Here is a 20,831-nt window from a genome sequence, read left to right on the forward strand (position 1 = left end):
GATCCAGTAATATGCAAGTATATGGCAAAATCAGAGAACACGGTAATTGGAGTTGGAAGAATATTAAGCCATATACCTCCATGTTGCTCAAATGTGGCCACTCTCTAAGCCAAACTCAGCATGTAGATGCATTGCCTTCCCCCCAACGTGGGACATGACTCCCAGGGATGAGCCTCCCTGGCACCGAGGGATTACTACCAAGTACCAGCTGATGATGTAACAAGAAGGCCTTGAATAAAGAGGTCAACTCAGACCAGCAGAATATCTCAGCCTACATGTAATATCAGGTGTTAAAAACTTTTTTTTTTTTTTACTTTGGATAAAAGGGGGAAATGGAAAGGACAAATGAGTTTATATGGCTATGAGTCTCCAAAAAAGAGTCAGGAGGTCATCAGGGGGTGATGCTTATGCATGCCTCAGCAGGGTACCAGAGACAGCCAAGGAAGATGGAAACCCAGGTGCTGAATCTCCTGAAGGCTGCAGAGACCCACAGGTTCTACGGCCATGGCAGATGGCTCTGGAGTTCAGTGCCATGTCAGTTGGCCCTACTTTGGAGTTTGTGTTCCTGAGTGTGATGGAGTTGGACTCAGATGTGACCTTTCAACACATGCCTCTTCTGTCACTTTTACTGAACCTGTGGTTGGCACTGGGATTGGTGTATACTCAGGAGACCTGAATCTTGGACTGTCCACGTGACAGCCAGGCCCTGAGCCTCAGCAGACTTGCAACTCCTACCCTCTGGATTATTGGATTTACCCTGGCCTGCTGACAGGGAGGTGAAGAGGGTCAACCACCAGGGAGCCAAAAGTGCCTACAGCTGCAAGCAGGAGAATTGCAACCATCATCCATGTGGAATCTAAGCTCCCTCTTGATGTAGAGGGTGATTAGACATAACCATCCCAGGGTCCACACAATGGAGGAATAGAGTATGGATTAGAGTGGACTTATCTGGTGTTCTGCTGGGGAACTATTGTGATTAGTAAAGGAAGAAATTATAGTAGTGATGTGGAGAGGGTGGCCACAGTGGCTGCTGATGGTAGGGAGACAGAAGAAGAGATATTGTGTAGGGGCATCTTTAGGATTTGGAGTTGTCCTAGGTGGTGCTGCAGGGATGAATGCTGGACATTGTGTGTCCTTTCGTGGCCCCCTGGCTGGACTGGGGGAGTGTGTGGACTACAATGTAGACCACTGTCCATGTGGTGCAGCAGTGCTCCAGAATGTATTCGCCAGGTGCAGTCGATGTGCCGCAATGATGGAAGTGGTTGTTGATGTGGGAGGGGTGCGGGGGGGGGGGGGGGGGGGGGGGGGGGGTATATGGGGACCTCATATTTTTTTAATGTAACATTTAAAAGAAAATAAAGAATAAAAAAAAAATTTTTTAATTAAGCCCTATGTGCCTAATGCTCATGCTTAAAGTTCAGACTTTATTTAGTAGAAAGTGTATAAGTGGGAAATTAGAGGCTTTTAAGCAGAGAAATAACATGGTACAATTTATATTTTAGGAAAATAACCCTACCTGTGGTGTAGAGAAACAATTCTCAAAATGTGGGGACCTATTTGAGAGAATGCCCAGAAATTAAAAAAAGATCGCTTGACATACAAAGAAACAGGAAGAGATGACCCATTCAAAGGAACAAAATAAAACAACAGGGAAGCACAGATATTAGAACAGTTAATCAACTATGTTATATCAAATCTCTTAAATTCGTTGAGTGATCCAAAGGAAAACATTGACATAGAACTAAAGGAAATCAGGAAGACAATGCATGAACAAAAGGAGAAACTAGAAATTTTAAAAAGGAACCAAGTAGATGAAAAATACAATAATGGAGATTAAAAACACATTAGAGGCTCAACCACAGATTTGAACAGACAGAAGAAAATAAGATCCTGGTAGGAACAGGTTGAAGTTCGAAGCTTCAGGAATCGGTCGAAACAACTATTGAAATGGCAGGAATTGTCTGAATCAACTCTTTTGAAACTCAGAGTCTAGTGTAACACTGTATACAGCATGTAGGGAGAAGCGGGAGGAAGAGGCTGGTAATGTGCCATTAAGACCAGAGAGGTGGTGGACTTGGCCCAGTGGTTAGGGCGTCCGTCTACCACATGGGAGGTCCACGGTTCAAACCCCGGGCCTCCTTGACCCGTGTGGAGCTGGCCCTCGCGCAGTGCTGATGCGCGCAAGGAGTGCCCTGCCATGCAGGGGTGTCCCCCACATAGGGGAGCCCCACGCGCAAGGAGTGTGCCCTGTAAGGAGAGCCGCCCAGTGCGAAAGAAAGTGCAGCCTGCCCAGGAATGGCGCCAACCACACAGAGAGCTGACACAACAAGATGACGCGACAAAAAGAAATACAGATTCCCGTGCCGCTGACGACAACAGACGCGGACAAAGAAGATGCAGCAAATAGACACAGAGAACGGACAGCTGGGGCAGGGGTGGGGAGGAGAGAGAAATAAATAAAGAAATAAATCTTTAAAAAACAAAAATGAGAGACAAAAATTAATTTATTTGGATTTCAGTTACCTTTGTGTGTCAGAGTTTACAGGGCTGGCTCCATATTCACTGATTCTCTAGGAGGACAAACAGGGCTCAGGATATAGAAGTACTCACAGCTGTGATTCATTACAGAAAAAAATTCCAGGGAAAAAATTCAAAGCAAAATCAGCAAAGGGATAGGGCCCATGGGGCAAAATCCAAAGGAAACCAGGCACAAGCTTACAATAGTCATCAGCAATTAATTATGCCAACATGTGTGAAATGTTGTTTATCATGGAAGCTTGTTAGAAATTCAGTGCTCAAGGTTTTTATTGGTTACTGGTCACATAGGGGCCTGTCTAGCATGTACCAAAATTCCATATTCTCAGGTTAGCATGTGTTCAGTATAAGCCGTATTGTTTGCACAGTCTATTTACAGTGAGCCACTCATCTTTTAAAGAATCATGGAAACCCACCTGAAATCTAGGTTCTTAGGCAACAGCCCCAAGGGCCAACATTGCAAACAGACCTATCTAAGGATAGCTGCCTTAGGCCTGCCATGTTAACTCTTTTCTGTATACCTTGTTTTCCTTATCCAACGATTTTCAGGTAAAATCAAGGATTGGTATGTATAGTAACTATTTAATGCTTTCCATATGTTACAGGTATGCCCCAGAATCACTGACAGAGAGCAAATTTTCTGTGGCCTCGGATGTTTGGAGCTTTGGAGTGGTTCTGTATGAACTTTTCACATATATTGAGAAGAGTAAAAGCCCACCAGCGGTCAGTGGGCTTTTTACTTATATTTTATTTTTTTAACATAAGAAAGGCTTTTAAACCAAAGAATAATAATAAGAGCCTAGAGCTCAATTTAGAGTCTCTTTTGTTCATTTCTAAGGCAGCATCCCAGAAACTACCCTCAAACTTATTTAATTAACTTGAATTTTTTGAAAAGGGAAATTGGAGCATTATTTTGTATATTCTCTTAATATTTTTTTAAGTCAATCCAATAAGCTCATTCTTTCTAGGACTTAAAAGTTAAAATAAACTTTTCAAAGTAATTTTTCTGTTCATTATAGAATTTTTTTAACATGAGAATATGAAAAGAAAATAAAAAGTCATCTCTAATTCAATTACTGAGAGATAGCCACTTTAATAACATGCTGTTTTTTTCTAGACTTCTTTTTATTTTATATATAAAAATAAAATTGTATCAAATATATGTATTTTAAAATGTTTTTTTATGAAATAAGGTCATACCACATAAACTGTACAGCTATCCTTTTACATTAAGTATTACAGCATGGATATTTCCTATATTAAAAATTTACTGCAACTTCTGGGTAGCTTTCCATAATAAGTGTATGTATTGCTGGGCAATCATTTTCATTTTTTACTCTTTTAAGTAACACTCCAGTGAACATAGTGAATGTTTACTTCTACAAAAATATTTATGTTTATCTTTGGTTATCATCTTAGAATAAAAGTATAATTAGAGGAGAAAAATCATGAACTGTTTTAAAGGGTTTTGATTATTTCAAATTAATCAGAAATTTCAAAATATAGAAAAGGGACCAGATTATGTACTTGATAGCAATGCATAGAGGTGTACATTTCAACATCTGCCAGTATTGGGCATTATATTTTTATTGAGTTTTGCTAAATTGAGAGAAGTAGTATCTTACTTGGTTTGAATCTGCCTTTCTCTTATTAGTGTGATTGAGTATGTGTTTATTGGCTGTTTGGGGGTTGTGTGTTGAGTATGTATGAGTATATGTGAACTGTCTGATGTGTTTTGCCCTTTTTTATGTCGGTAATTTTTTACCAGTTTATATGAGCTCTATATTTAAAACATTATAAATGATGTATTGTAAATATTTCTGCAGCTTATAGTTCAGACTTTGATTTTTCACATATGAAATTGTCTTCTACATTGTATTTATACTTATTCATTCTGCATTTTCTATTCCTCTTTTATATTTAACTTACTAATTTAACTGAAATGTAATATGTGTTAAAACAACAACAAAGGTAAATAAGCTTTCAGTTCATTTGTTTTGGACCCTTCTCAGGGAATTTGTGTTGAGTATATTAGAGTTATAGAATGGCATTGTAGGGAGTCCACGCTATCTTTTCTGAAATATGACTGAAATGGAAGTTTTTGATCTTTAAAATATGACCCGTCCCGCGCGCCAATCGAACCAAGACCTGAAAAAGGGAGTGGGAATTGGGGGGCAAGAGACGAGAAGAATGGAGACAAGACAGGATTCTGATCAAGTCTCGTTTATTGAGGTTGAGCATCAGACTTTATACTGAGGGTAGAATACGTGGCAGGGTGTGATTGGCGTGCAAGGCAAGTTTCCGTAAAACGCGATGAAAAGTTGCTAGGCTGCTTGTCATAGGTTATTCATCTTCACGCCGATTGTGGCCCTGGAGTAGTACTGCGCAGGCGCGACGCTTTTTTGCCCAGGAGATTATAGTGGAAGAAGAACAAGGAAGAGGAAGAAGAGCGGGACGGTCGCCATGTTGACAGGCATGGTCTCTCCGTTAATAAGGCGGGCGGTTTTCCTTGCGCACGCTCGCTGAAATCCCCTGTGGTCCATTACCATGGCTCCCCACAAAAATAGTCTATTTTTAAACTATTTCAAAACATATAAGAAAACATACTCATAACACTATTTCCAGTTTACTGGAAGAGGCTGAGAAAAAATTATGCTTCAGATTAAATGTATAAAAAATCATATTGATAAGTGGGCTTGTGTTTCAGGAATTTATGCGTATGATTGGCAATGACAAACAAGGACAAATGATTGTGTTCCATTTGATAGAACTCCTGAAGAATAATGGAAGATTACCAAGACCAGATGGATGCCCAGATGAGGTAACAAAAATTTTTTTATCCACAGTATACATGCATTTTATTTTTATTTTTACCAGAGGATTGTAGGTTACTTTATAAAATTCAATTTGCTTACACATGCCCTGGAAAATTAAATAGGAGCCCTGAATTCATGTTTTCCACCAATTAAAAGATGGTATTTTATTGTGTTCATCCTAATTTTGATTCATTTTCTCTTTTACAGATTTATATGATCATGACAGAATGCTGGAATAACAATGTAAATCAGCGCCCCTCCTTCAAGGACCTTGCTCTTCGAGTGGATCAAATAAGGGACAATATGACTGGATGAAAAAAAGGAACTTTACTATGAGACCAAAGTAGACTTTCAGAACAAAGTTTAGTATTTCACATTGCTATGGACCATTATTTAAATATATCATGAAACTAACCAGCAAAAAGATATTCAAAGTTTATTGAGTTTTTCTTCATGAGGACATCAGTAAGAAAAGAGAGCTTCATGAACCTAATCAGTTAACATCACCTTTCTTTGGCAAAAGAAAAATAAATAGACTTTTTTCAATATAGATTTTTGATAAATTGAAACAATTGAAATGTAAATTTTTCAGTGTTAAAAGATGTACAGTTTTTACCACAGTAAATATATAATACTTTGGCATCTTGTGTAAAGTTTTACACAAGGACTGGTATTCATTAATAGTATTTTCTAATTTTTCCATATTTTATCTACAATAGCTTCTCTATATAAACAAATTAACATGCTACAATAATTGAATAAGTACTTTTGTGTCTTTGTTCATCTATATCACTGGCCAGTGATAAAGCAGTTGTATAATTTTAGCTTGTTGCTCCATGTACTGTAAATATTTTTCAAAGCAAAGGGAAAACAAATGTCTAGTGTCATTTGTATGGGAAATTTCCCTGACTCTGAAGAATGCATTCTGAAGTGGACTAGGCTTACAAAGATATAATACAGTATATTTTCTTATTTGTTTCCCTTATAACTGTTTTTGGTGGATGTGGCTTTTAAATAGAACTATCTTCTAATTTTTCTAAGATTAAAATAGTTTTCTTTTAAAATTTTGAGATTAAGAATTCCAAGAATATTCTCATCCTTGAAGTGTTTGCTGCCAATAAGATTCTTCAGTCTCTGGGAACTATGCTCATCCATTAAATTTAAGCATGTTGTAATAAAATAGATAGCTTTTTAAATGTACAAGCTCATTAAGATGCAGAGTGGTATAGGAATTTCAATTTTTATCCAGCCTGCTTTTTCTAGTCTGTATATTTGAGGATTTTCAGAAGTTTCTGTTGCGTTCTTAGAAGAGATTTCTTTTTGTTTAGAGATTCTTAAATACAAGGGGAGAAATGAGAGTAAACTGATGAAAAAATATACTTGACAATTTTATTCTAGAATGCCAATACAAAATTTATATTGAACATCTTTAAGGAAAATAAGAGCATACATATTTTCAATTAAGTGGGTTTTTTTAATTGTTGTCATTATTTTAGTGCTTCTTCATCTAAGACTCCATACCCAAAATATTGTGTTATTTATACAAAGGTTAAAATATTTGATATTTTGGTTAAAAAGAAAACACTTTCATACCTTATTTTCAGTGGCATATGCTATTTTTTTAAACTTGTACTTAAGACTTCTGATTATTTTTCTGACTATTTTTGGAGCTAGTTTTAAAATGCAAATTATATAAGAAAAAATGTCTTGCACATAAATTTGGAGATATTTTGGTTGGAGGGAGGGACGAAGAAGAAATGCTTTCGAAATTCATTATCCACAAAGCATTTTCATGGATACTGAATGCTGAAGTTATCTAAAATGACAGTATATTAGATAAAAAGTGGATATATTTTGATGAAAGGCAAATACAATTTTTAATTCTTCAAAGATATGCATAGGTAATACAATTAAAAGTTCTTCCATTCTGCTACTTTTTTAGTGAAAAGTAGCATACAATATAATATAGTTGATTTCAGATTTTTGTACTAAAACTTAGCTATTTAAAAGTAGATTTTTAAAAGCATGTAACATTTTTGTGTTTTTAAAAATATGGATGTCAACTAGATTTCTTTAAAAAATTTTTTGATGTTTCATTTTTCAGTTTTAGATTTAAAAATCCCACATTAACAGTTTTCATTTTCTTGGAGTGAGATGACTGCTTTATTGTAAAATTCCAGGTTTTCAAGAGAATTATTATTTTTCACTGAGGGTTTCTGTGAGGTTTTAAATTTTGATTCTGACCATGCATAAATAGAAATTAACCCTGCAAACTGTTCAGTTGTTTCTACAAAAGAAATGGGTAAGTAATTACTGTATCGGTTAATGCCAAAATGTTTCTTCAAAATAATATTCTTCAGAAAAGAGGGTTAAGGTTTTTTTAGAATTCTGTAAATATTCCAGTCTATTAAGTTTTCTTTTTATAAATATCTAATTCCCTACTTCCATGGATACTTTCTTTGAGAAAGTCACTTTTTCATGTTATTTATATATTCTGCCAGTTGCACTATAGTTTGATGAAAGAGTGCTTTCTTAAAACCCAAAACTTCTGCTTTTATTTAAATAGTTTATGAAACAATAAAGATTTGAAAATATGTACAGTTCTGTACCAGGGAGCTGTTCTCCATATGATAGCATTATGTGGTCAGTTTATTGAAACTATGTTAATTTCTGCATCATGTCTTTAGCATGTTCCCACAAAATTTAAATATTAATGTAATAAATACTCAGAAGTTAATTTCTTTGGTATTATCACCTAACCAAGGAAGTGGGGGCACACACATTGATTTAGGCATGTGCAGAATTAAAGCCCTTTGTAGTTGTAAACTCATCTTCCAATTTTTAAGAAATGTTTCCAAAGGGTTCTATGAACTACTATGTTGTCTTTATAACTATTGCTCTGTCCTCCCTAGTTCTAATATTTAAGTTATTTCTAATCAGAGTTTCTTTCAGGATAATTTCTCTAAAGGTCTTTCAGTTTGCTATATTAGAATAAATAATAACAGTAATTACATGTCACCAGAATTATCCAAACAAAAGACTAGAGTATATGAGATAAGCTTGAGTTTAGTTTAAGGAAAAAAATAAAATGTGAATATCAGAAGATACTTAGTGTTTATTCCCAGATTTGGGTTGCTTGAACTTAAACTTGGCATCTAGTTATCTTGAAATTTTCATGTTGCTGACAGGGACATTAGGAAGGTTTTGAAATAACAGAGAAAGAATTTAAAAATAAACTTTCACATTAATCAAACTAATGTAATATGTGTATTAGATAACTAACTTTTCAGATTAATCAAAATGCACATTGTGTATTGGTTTGAATCTTTTATGTGGACCTCAGAAGATTAGGTTTTTAAAATTGGTCTATTCCTACAGGTGTGGGACCCTTTGATTGAATTGAATTTAGTTGGGGGCTTTGATTAGAGTACTTCAGTGAGGCATGACCCAGGGTGAGTCTTAGCCCTCTTGCTGAAGTCCTTTATACATGGGAGAAACATGTAGAGAAAGAGAGCCACCAGTTTACCCTGCCATGTGACAGAGGACTCTAGGATCTCCTACAACTACTGAAAGAGAACACCTGAGAGGCTGAAAGAGAGGCCGAAGTCTGGCATCAGCAGAGCAGGTGAAGCTGAAGCAACCAGCCAAGGAGGAGAGGGGAGAGATGAGCCATTTGTCTGAGCACCCACAGCTGAGCTTAGGGAGAAAGTGAGCATGGAAGAGATGGCAGAGACTGGCTGCCAGTTTGCCTTGCACTGTGGCAGAGGTCCTTGGTGAGATAGCATCTCTGATGATGCCTTGCTTTGTACATTTTCACTGCCCCAGAACTGTAAACTTTTAATAAATCCTTATTGTAAAAGCCAACCCATTTCTCATATTTTGCATTGGCAGCCTATGGTAAACTAAGATGATAGCTCAATATTAAAATATTTTATAATTTTATCAATTTTGTTTTTTACATATGCTCTTTAAAAAATTAATTTTTATTATGCTTATATCTGATGGTATTCCTTAGTTGATGCAGGCCTTAAATATGGGTCATTCCTTTTCAGCCAAGTTTTATAAGGAATATTTATCAGGAAAGTCTTATTTCCAACCAAAACATCAATTTTTTTCTAATATAATTTTTAAAGGTGGTAATGATCATTATTCCATTAAAAGACCTTTCTTTGCATAGCAGATTACTTCACATTTTGAACGTAACTGTAAAACAGACCTATAAAATGTAAGCTTCAAAAGAGCTCCAGGGTCCCTTTTCCAATTAACTGTAAGCTAAGATTTTGGGTACATGTAATGGGATTCCTACAGTTATTGAGATTAAAGTAAGGTAGCTTTGAGCACTGTGAACAGACAGAAGCACAACTTTTAGATCTGAACTACTGGTAAATATTAATAAGTGGATCAGGGTAGAAAAAGACGGTATAGCAGACATGTTGTCTAAACAACAGGCAGCAGAGAAGGCAAGTTAACTATTGCAAATGAAAATACCTTACCAGAACAAGTATTAAAAACACAAATGAAAGTATGTGATGGAAAGGTTTGCTGATCAGTTTTTTATCCTTTCAAGCATACTTGTATACATAGATGAAAACATTTAAGTGCTTTTAACAAAAAAAAAAAAAAAACCTCTCCCTGGCACCAAGGGATTACTACCAAGCACCAGCTGATGATGTAACTAGGAAAAGAACTTGAATAAAAGGGTCTACTCAGACCAGCAGAACTTCTCAGCCTACATGTTATATCAGGTGTTAAAAACTGCAAGACCTTGGATAAAAGGGGGAAATGGACAAATGATTTTATATGGCTATGAGTCTCCAAAAAAAGAGTTGGGAGGCCATCAGAGGAGTCGCACTTACACACGCCTCAGCAGGGTCCCAGAGACAGCCAAAGTAGATACAACCCCAGGTACTGGTTCTCCTGAGGGCTACAGAGACCCAAATGTTCTATGGTCGTGGCAGATGCCTCTGGAGTTCAGTGCCATGTCAGTTGGCCCTACTTTGGAGTTTGTGTTCCTGAGTGTGATGGAGTTGGACTCAGATGTGACCTTTCAACACATGCCTCTTTTGTCACTTTTACTGAACCTGTGGTTGGCACTGGGATTGGTGTATACTCAGGAGACCTGAATCTTGGACTGTCCATGTGACAGCCAGGCCCTAAGCCTCAGCAGACTTGCAACTCCTACCCTCTGGATTATTGGAATTACCCAGGTGGACTAACAGGAAGGTGAAGAAGGTCAACTACCACACCAGGGAGCCAAGAGAGCCTATAACTGCAAGCAGAATTGCATCTGTCATCCATCTAAGCCCCCTCTCAATGTAGAGGTGGAGTGGACATAATCATCCCAGGGTCCACAGGATGGAGGAATAGAGTATAGATTAGAGTGGACTTACTGATATTCTACTATGGAACTATTGTGATTAGTAATGGAAGAAATTGTAGCATTTATGTGTAGATAGTGGCACAGTACTGCTGAGGGTAGGGAGAGGGAAGAAGAGATATGATGTGGGGGCATTTTCAAGACTTGGAGTTGTCCTGGGTGGTACTGCAGGGATGGATGCTGGACATTGTATGTCCTGCCATGGCCCACTGGGTGGACTGGGGGAGAGTGTAAACTACAATGTAAACCATTATCCATGTGGTGCAGCAGTGCTCCAAATGTATTCACCAAATGCAATGAATGTCCCACTGTGAAGAAAGAGGTTATTGATGTGGGAGGAGTGGGGTGAGGGGTGTGGGGGTATATGGGGACCTCATATTTTTTAATGTAACATTTAAAATATATATTTTTAAAATCATAGTTAAGTAGTAATATTTTTAAAGAAAAAGTTTAGAGCCCTTCAAGTATAAATGCATCTCAGAGTGTGAAATTTCTAGTTGCATGTGGTATAAAATTGTGAATCAGAATTTACTTACTGAAATTAAAAATATTAGTAATTAAATCATAGTTATTGGAGTTGTCCTGGGTGGTGCTGCAGGGACAGTTACCGGACATTGTATGTCCTCCCATGGCCCACTGGGTGGACTGTGGGAGAGTGTGGGCTATGATGTGGACCATTGACCATGAGGTGCAGCGGTGCTCAGAGATGTATTCACCAAGTGCAATGAATGTCTCATGATGATGGAGGAGGTTGTTATAGGGGAAGGAGTTGGGTGAGGGGGGTGGGGGTATATGGGGACCTCATATTTTTCTAATGTAACATTAAAAAAATAAAGACAAAAAAATGAACTACAAAAAAAAATACATAGTTATTAAGGAAAATGAAAACAAAACGAGAAAGATAAACCTAACACTCAAGGTACTCAATTACAAAAATATCTAGTGAAAAACTATCTGAAATATACATGTGACACTTTCTTCTGCCTAACAGTTTTGTTGAAGGTTGCTTTAAAAATGAAGTTTTAGGGGAGCAGGTGTGGCTTAAGTGGTTGAGCACCTGCTTCCCACATAGGTGGTCCTGTGTTCAGTTTCTGGTGCCTCCTAAAAACAACAGAGCAAACAATCAAAAAAACCAACTCGGGAGCCAATGTGGCTCAATGGCTTCCCACTTATGAAGTCCCCAGATTCAATCCCTGGCCCTGGTACCTCAAAAAAAAATTTTTTTTTAATGGCTATCCTAAGTTTTAAGTATGTTAGAACATATAGCCTTTGTAATATTTAAGACCCCTCAATTTTTGGTTGGAGATAGAGTAAAAAGAAAGTTATTTGCAGAATCAAACACCATCTTGATTCTCAGGAAAAAAAATAATTGAATTCTCTAGCAAAACCATTTAAAACAATCTGCATAACCAAGGTGACAAAGCCCTTGATATGCAAGCTGCACATGGGCTAGATTTAGATGATTTGTGTTGAATGATAGCATTTGACTACTTCAGAAAGCATTTTTAAAACATAATAATCACTTTCCCACACATTGTCAGAACTTTTCTTCTTTTTAAAAGATGTCTTAAATTCTTATTGCTATCAGTAATTTTGAGGATAGCATGAATCTCCTGATATCACTTTTTTCCCTTTTTGTTATTAATTTTAGAAGTGCATTGCAGCACTGTTGCGTAGAATAGGAATTCCTGATAAAATGAGTAAAGAATATGAAGAAAATTGGGACTTAGTTTTACCTTTTTATTAAGGATTTTGAAAAATGATGAAATAGAATCCTAGAACTCTGAGTATACCATTACAGCTCATTAAGGAGACTCCCACTTGTTTCCAAAACTTCTATTTCAGAGGAAGAAAATTCTAAACATTGAGACTTTACTGTATAGAGGACTATCCTTTTCTTAAAAATGGTTTGGAAACTTGAGACCTAAAGACCAATGAGTATGGTGATGGACAAAAGGAATTTCTGAATTTTGTCAGATATGAGATTATTCACATTTAATAGAAAATTTTTCCCAACATCTTGGATTTATATCATCCTAGGATTGCTTTGCTAAATGCAGAAGGTTAGAGTGTGGATAATATAATTAAATGCCAAAAAAGTACCTTGACCTTAGTATTAGGTCATTCTCTCATAGTTGCTTCCAACAACTATGTCTTTTAACCCTTTCAATTTTTCTTACATTCTTCATTTTGACACTCTTCTCCAGGTCTCTGTTTGTCTTTACCTATCAGGCTGTAACATACCCTTTAATATTTCTTGTAGATTCAGTCACTTGGTAACATAATCTTAATTTTTGTTTGTCTGTAAAGACTTTAAACTTGCCTTCATTTCTGAAGGATAATTTTGCCACAAACAAATCCTTCAGTGATTATTGTCTAAATCATAACAGTTCTCAGGGTGACTATTGCAAATTGGAAGCATGCTCTGATTGAAATTTTAATTTATCCAAAATTTTATTTCTTGAAATCAGACCAAAATCTGTTTGAAAGAAAATTATTTTACAGAAATGTAGGTGTAGGCTCAGCAAGGATTTTAAAAAAGAAAATGATCACAGACTTCTTGGAATCCAGAACTTAAAAATTCAAAGCTGGCGGCGGACTTGGCCCAGTGGTTAGGGCGTCCGTCTACCACATGGGAGGTCCGCGGTTCAAACCCTGGGCCTCCTTGACCTGTGTGGAGCTGGCTCATGAGCAGTGCTGATGAGCACAAGGAGTGCCCTGCCACACAGGGGTGTCCCCCACGTAGGGGAGCCCCACACACAAGGAGTGCACCCCGTAAAGAGAGCCGCCCAGCACGAAAGAGGGTGCAGCCTGCCCAGGAATGGTGCCGCACACACGGAGAACTGACACAACAAGATGGCGCAACAAAAAGAAACACAGTTTTCCATGCCGCTCATGACAGAAGCGGACAAAGAAGCCGCAGCAAATAGACACAGAACAGACAATGGGGGGGGGGGGGGCGGGGCGGGAAGGAGAGAGAAATAAATAAGCTTCTAAAAAAAATTTTTTTTTTAATTCAAAGCTTGCAGAAACTCATTCATCTGACACTTTACAATACTATAACCATAGACTTAAGTAGACAAGACCTATACTTATCAAATATGGTGTAGTAATTTAAAATATCTTGAATTTAGGCTAATTTGAACCACTTTGTTTTGGATTTCTTCATAAGGGAAATCATCTCCTTAAAATGTTTCTTCTTGCCTTCCATAAACAGTGATAGGAAGAAAATTGGTGATGTCTCTTAGTTTGTAGAAAAAAGTCAAAAAAGGCGGATATACTGTAAAGTATAAGTTGGTATGTTTTATACTGTTCACTTGGGATAGGGCTATATGGGTCAGTATCAACTTGGTCAAGCATGTCCAGCAGTGCAGTCCCTGGTTCCAGACTGATTATCTTTAGGAAATTGGATTTTTTAAATTCAATCTAAAATGAGAGTTTTACAAAGTAATCCCTCTAAAGAACTAAATACCCAACTGTGATTTTTTTTTAATGGAAACTTTAACCTGTTAATGTATATACATTTTCTGAACTGACACCAGTACGGACTGTTAACCTATAAAAACCTATTTGTGTTTAATCATGTCTTAAATGAAAACCTTCCTAATTCTTAATATTAACCATTTTCTTTCCACTTTTCCTTCTCAGTGTCTCTTTCACCAGTCTCTTCTTTTGCACTGCCTTATAATTCCATGTCTGGACTATTGTAATAATTTCCTAATTACCTTCTCTCTCATCAGTCCTGCACATCACTGTCAGGCCATTCTTCCCATAGCTCATTTTTAGCCATGTCACTCTAATGCTCAAAAGCTTTCCATCTCTTTCCATTTCCTATAAGGTTTCCTACAAGTCCAACACCCCAGACTATCACCAAAAGCAGAGCCACATTTCAACATCAAAAGGAAAGGAACCTGTGTGGGATCTGCATTTTGGTTGGAGAGGAATAAAGTACTGTTTTTAAAAATATATACCATCCTTTGCTACATTTTCCACCTGTCTCACACTAATACTTTCATACTGCTTTCACTAGCATCTTTTCATCGTAACAGTCATGTAAATATATTTTAAATTATTGAAGAAATGTCTTTGAAGGGTTATACTCGGGAGGATTAATCCCGCTGTTTCTCCTTATGCCAGGCTTCTAAGTCATTCCAAGTTCTTCAAAACTGGTCCCCAGTTGCCTTTCCTAAACTTATCTCCTACTGCTCTCAATACTAATTTCCCAGTTCAGCCAAACTGGTTCATTTGTCATTCATTTTCTTGAACACACCTGTGGCATGGACTACGGAGGTGGCAATAAAGATGTAAAGAAGTAGAGAAGCATGATGGATTAGATGGAAGGGATAAGAGAAAGGAGTCAAGAATGTCTCTTAGGTTTTGGTTTGAGTAACTAGATGGATGGTTGAGCCACTTAGGGAAAATTTAAAAAGAATTCTACTTTGGACATTTTAAATTTGTGATGCCTATTAAATATCCAAGTGGAGATATCACAAAGGTAGCTGTTTAAAATAATGGATATAATTAAGGTAACTTAAGGAAGTGTTGTTAGAGAAAGGAACCAAGAAGAGAATCAGGACCTGAGACAGTCTTAACATTAGTGGTCAGGTTAAGAAGAAGGAGTAAAAAGAGATTGACCACTGTGAACTGATAAGTAAATTCAGTGTAATTGGTAAACAGGGTCAAGGTGAAGAGGTCATGTTGGTGAGGAAATGGAGTCAGTGAATGTAGACTGCTCTTTTGAGTTTTGCCATGAGGTAGCAGAAAAATAAGGTGATAATTTATTGAGGGTATGTAGAGAGAATTCTTGTTTTTTTAAATTGTGAGATATTTCAGCAAGTTTCTAATGCTGATGGGGATAAGCAATAGAGAGGCTGTTGATATGAAGGAGACGATTACAGAAGGAGTGATCCTAAATAAGATCTAAAGCACAGTAAGAAAACCCAGCCTTAATAGGATCAGGGACACTTCTACAATTTAACTAGAGGGAAGATGGTAAAATGGGGTAAAGGAAGATTTGTCGATTTAGTAGCTGAAACATCAGGCATTTTCTTCTAATCAACTATATTCGTACCAAAGTTTGAAGTGAAATTACTAGCAGAGACTGGTAATTTGATGGTATACCCATGTCTTGTTTACTAATTTCCTTAAAACTGAAGCTGTGACATGTGCTTTCAGCCATGATGGAGTAACTTGATGCAGACTTTACCTTCATGTTTAAGCAACTAGAAAATTGGACAAAATATATGAAACAATTAAATTCAGACATTGGATAATAAGCAAGAGAGTGATACCTAACAGAAGGGTAACAAGTGAGGTGATCTCTATGATAGTTCCAGCAATAGAACGTATCTAAACTGAAGCACATATAGGAAAAGACTTCTACAAAATACAACAGGGCTTCAGTGAGACACTATAAAACACTATCAAACAGCATAATATCTGTGTAAATGGAGTCCCAGGAAAAAGGGGGAGGGAGTTAAAAAAAGTATTTGAAAAACTGATGAATGAAAATTTTCTAAAATCTAAGCTATAAACACACAAATTCAAAAATATCAATGAACTCTAAGCAAAATTAACATAAAGCCACACTAAGACATATTATAATAAAATTTCTAAAAACCAGTCAGGGAAAAAAAGACATATCCAGAATAATAAAGATAATGTTCACAGACTTCTCAAAAACCAAACAAGAAAGAAAAAAAAAAGGAACATCTCTAAAGTATGAAAAGGAAAAAAACACACACATAAAATTCTACATGCAGCATGTGGTCATGGCCATTCCTAGCATTTCCTGTGAGTGAGAGCATCTCATCAAGGCAGACCCTAGAGATTATGTGCGTCAAAACTATTGCAAAAATTTGCTGGAATACAAAAAGATCAGCATCCATCTTGAGAAGTTAAGGGAACAATTAAAAGAATTTCGACCTGAAATTATCTAAAGACCTAAAAAGTGTTAGAAAGATTGTGGGTGAAATAGTTAAGCAATTAATTGAAGAAAAATTCATTGTTAGAACTATGAATGGACGAAAATATCATGTGGATTGCCACTGACAGCTTGACAAAAGTAAGCTCAAGCCAGGAACAAGAGTTGCTTTGGGGATGATTACATTAATATCTGCCAAGAGCAGTGGATCTACCAGTTTACATCATGACTCATGAAGATATTGGGAATGTTTCTAATTCTCTGATTGGAGATCTATTAGAATAGATCAGGGAATTAAGAGAGGTGATAGAACTGCCTCTTGCAAACCCAGAATTATGCCAGTATATTTATTACATGGCCCATCGACTACAGGAAAAACTGGCAAGAGCTCTTATTAGCTAGCTGGGTGGAAATTTCTCAAATGTTTTACTAATTCTATTGTAGACAAGTACATTGGTGAAAGTTCTTGTTTGATCAGAGAAATGTTTAATTATTCCAGGGATCATCAGTCATGCATCAATTTTATGGATAAAATAAATGCCACTAGTGATCATCAGTTTCCTGAGGGTACATCATCTGAAAGATTCAGAGAGCTTTAATGAAGTTACTGATTCAAATGGGTGGATATTGTTCTGGGTTGAATTATGACCCTCCCTCACCCAAAAAATGTGTTCGAGTCCTAACCCTTGATTCTGTGAATGTGACTTTATTTGGAAATAAGGTCTTTGAAGATGAGTTAAGATGAGGCCACACTGGATTACACTGGGCCCTAATCCAATAAGTCTGGTATCCTTATAAGAACAAGACAATTGTACACAGACAGGAGAATGTCATGAGGCAGAGAATGCCATGGATTGTTGTCAAACCACTCCCAGAAGCCAGAAGGGAGGCATAAAACATATTCTTCCTTACAGACTTCAGAGAGGCAAGGTCTTACTGACACCTTGATTTCAGACTTCTAGTGTCCAAACTGAAAGACAATAAGTTGCTATTGTTTTAAACCGCCTAGTGTGTAGAATGTTGTTATCACAGCCCTAGGATACTAAGATATAATACTTTGCATGAAGTTAAAAAGATTATGACTATACCCATGATCCTGCTTTGCTATGTCCAAGTAAATAGAAAAATATATACTGATTTATCAATCAAGATTAGATATACTGAAAAACCCATGCAGGTACCATTACAAAACATGGTGAAATAGATCATTACAAGCAATTGTGAAGCTTTCTGATGGCTTTAATAAGGCAGACCTAAGAAATGTTTGTACTGAAGCAGAAATGTTTACAATCCATACTGATCAAGGGTCTGTAGTGCTGAAAGGCCTTATAAAAGCAATTAGAAAGCAACTGAATAAGCTAGAGTCTAAAATGGACTACAAACCTGTGTAATTTACAATGAATTTTTCATGGCTGCATGACATGCTGGCTTACTGTAAAAATAAGTTGAGAAAAATAATGCATACACAATGGCAATAATCCCTTTTGAACAATATGAACAAGTAACATTCTAAAAAATAGTTGATTTAAATCAACTATTTATAGCAAAATAATAACATTGGTTTTTAATATCTGTAGAAGTAAACATATAACACAAATGGCACAACACAGGGAGGGAATGGAAGTATGCTGTTCTAAGGGTCTTAAATTTGTGAAATGATATTATTTGAAGGTAGTCTGATTAGTTAAGATGCATATTTTAAACAGTAGAGTAATTACTAGGGAAAAAACCTAAGAGAAATAGGTAAATTAGCAATATTAGTGATAAAATTTAATCATTTTTTTAAAAAAGTCAATTCAATAGACTATAAGAGGAGAAAAAGGAACAGAGATCAGATGGGGTAAATTAAAAACATAGCAGGATTATAAATTTAAGCCCAAACTATGCTATTAATCAATTATCTAAACATTCCAAATAAAAGGCAGATGTTTATCAGACTAAAAAAGCAAGAACAAACTACATGCTGTTTACAAGAAACTCTTTTAAAATATAAAGATGTGGCGGTTGTGGCTCAACTGATAGAGCGTCTGCCTACCATATGGAGTGTCCAGGGTTCTATGCCTCGGGGTTCCTGACCCGAGTGGTAAGCTGGCCCATGCGCAGTGCTGCCATGCACAAGGAGTGCTGTGCCACTCAGGGTGTCCCCTGCATAGCAGTGTCCCACGCACAAGGAGTGCACCCTGCAAGGAGAGCCACCCCGTGCGAAAAAAGCACAGCCTGCCCAGGAGTGGCACCGCACACAGGGAGAGTTGATGCAACAAAAAAAAAGCAACACAGTTTCCCAGTGCCACATGACAAGAATGCAAGTGGACACAGAAGAACACACAGTGAATGGATGGACACAGAAAGCAGACCCGGGGGGGGGGGGGGGGCGGGGGAAGGGGAGAGAAATGAATAAAGATAGATAGATAGACAGACAGACAGACAGAACAAGGCTGGAATGTTTTTAAAAATACATATATATATATATATATATATATATATATATATATATATATATATAAAGATGCAGACAGACTAAAAGTAAAGGGGTGGAAAAAGACATTGTGGAAACACTGATCCTAACAAAGCTAGTGTAACTATATTAATATCAGGAATATAATCTAGTTATAAGGAGAGACATATTATAAAGCTCAAATGATCAGTTCATCAAGAAGATATGAAATGCTCCTAGCAACAAAATTTTGAAATACATTAAAAAATACAAATAAATAAACAGACCTAAAAGAATAAATTTGGGGGAAGCGAACTTGGCCCAATGGATAGGGCATCTGCCTACCACATGGGAGGTCCATGGTTCAAACCCCAGGCCTCCTTGACACATGTGGAGCTGGCCCATGTGCAGTGCTGATGCATGCAAGGAGGGCGCTGCCACGCAGAGGTGTCCCCTGCGTAGGGGAGCCCCACGTGTATGGAGTGCGCCCCATAAGGAGAGCTGCCCAGGGCAAAAGAAAAGTGCAGCCTGCCCAAGAATGGTGCCGCACACACAGAGAGCTGACACAACAAGATGATGCAACAAAAAGAAACACAGATTCCCGGTGCCGCTGATAAGGATAGAATTGGTCGCAGAAGAACACATACAGCGAATGGACACAGAGAGCAGATAACTGGGGCTGGGGGGCAGAGATGGGGAGAGAAATAAAATTTAAAAATTAAAAAAAAGAATAAATCTGCAATTATATCTCAATAATTGTCAGAACTAGAAGGCAGCAACATTATCAACCAACTTGACGTAAATAACATTTATAGAACATTCCACTAAGTAACAGCAGAATATACATTATTTCCTAGGACACATGGAATAGTCACCTAAATGGAGCAAGTGCTGGGCCATAAAACAATTCTCAAGAAATTTTGGAACATTAAAATAATATTCTCTGTCTATAACATTTTCAAACTAGAAATTAATAACAAAAAGCTATCTGGTAAATGCCAAAACATTTGGAAATTAAAAAACAAACTTAGAAAAATCACAAAAGAAAATATTTTGTAATGAGTGAAAATGAAATCCAGCATATGCCATTAAAGCTGCACTTAAGTGAAATTTATAGCTTTAAATGCTTTATATAAAAAGAAAAGTCTGAAATTAGTAAGTTAAGCTTCAGAAACTAGAAAATGGAAATACTAAAATCAAAGTAAGTAAAGGAGGGAAACGGACTTTGGCCCAGTGGTTAGGGCGTCCGTCTACCACATGGGAGGTCCGCGGTTCAAGCCCCGGGCCTCCTTGACCCGTGTGGAGCTGGCCCATGTGCAGTGCTGATGCGCGCAAGGAGTGCCGGGCTACACAGGGGTGTCCCCCGCGTAGGGGTGTCCCCTGCGTAGGGGAGCCCCATGCGCAAGGAGTGCACCCATAAGGAGAGCCGCCCAGCGCGAAGGAGGGAGCAGCCTGCCGAGGAATGGCGCCGCCCACACTTCCCGTGCTGCTGACGACAACAGAAGCGGACAAAGAAACAAGACACAGCAAAAAGACACAGAAAAAAAACAGACAACCAGGGGAGGGGAGGGGAATTAAATAAATAAAAATAAATCTTTAAAAAAAAAAAAAAGTAAGTAAAGGGAAGGAAAAATAAAACTAGGAGCATAAATGGATGAAATAGAAAAGACAAAGGGAAGGCAAAAGCTGATACTTTGAAAAGTTTAATAAAATTGATAAACCTTAACTAGAATGATCAAAAAAAGA

The 20,831-nt window shown here is 37.2% G+C and overlaps 1 protein-coding gene and 1 pseudogene across 9 annotated transcripts in view; both read left to right on the top strand.

Moving 5' to 3' along the window:
* Positions 1-9,215, top strand: part of JAK2 (Janus kinase 2) — a 223,189-nt gene extending 213,974 nt beyond the window's left edge. For 5 of the 9 annotated variants that reach the window (XM_058301810.2, XM_058301811.2, XM_058301808.2 and 2 more), the window contains 3 exons: positions 3,141-3,258; positions 5,243-5,356; positions 5,559-9,215. In XM_058301810.2, coding sequence (XP_058157793.1) covers positions 3,141-3,258; positions 5,243-5,356; positions 5,559-5,666 — 340 coding nt within the window. In that variant the 3' untranslated portion in view covers positions 5,667-9,215. The remainder of the gene's footprint in view (positions 1-3,140; positions 3,259-5,242; positions 5,357-5,558) is intronic. The other 4 variants (XM_071216711.1, XM_071216713.1, XM_071216712.1 and 1 more) reach the window with 1 other exon arrangement.
* A 6,502-nt stretch (positions 9,216-15,717) lies between these two features.
* On the top strand, positions 15,718-18,042 carry LOC101436421 (26S proteasome regulatory subunit 10B pseudogene; annotated as a pseudogene).
* Positions 18,043-20,831: the final 2,789 nt, after the last annotated feature.

The sequence above is a fragment of the Dasypus novemcinctus genome, chromosome 8 (genome assembly GCF_030445035.2).
Source record: "Dasypus novemcinctus isolate mDasNov1 chromosome 8, mDasNov1.1.hap2, whole genome shotgun sequence".
NCBI lineage: Eukaryota > Metazoa > Chordata > Mammalia > Cingulata > Dasypodidae > Dasypus > Dasypus novemcinctus.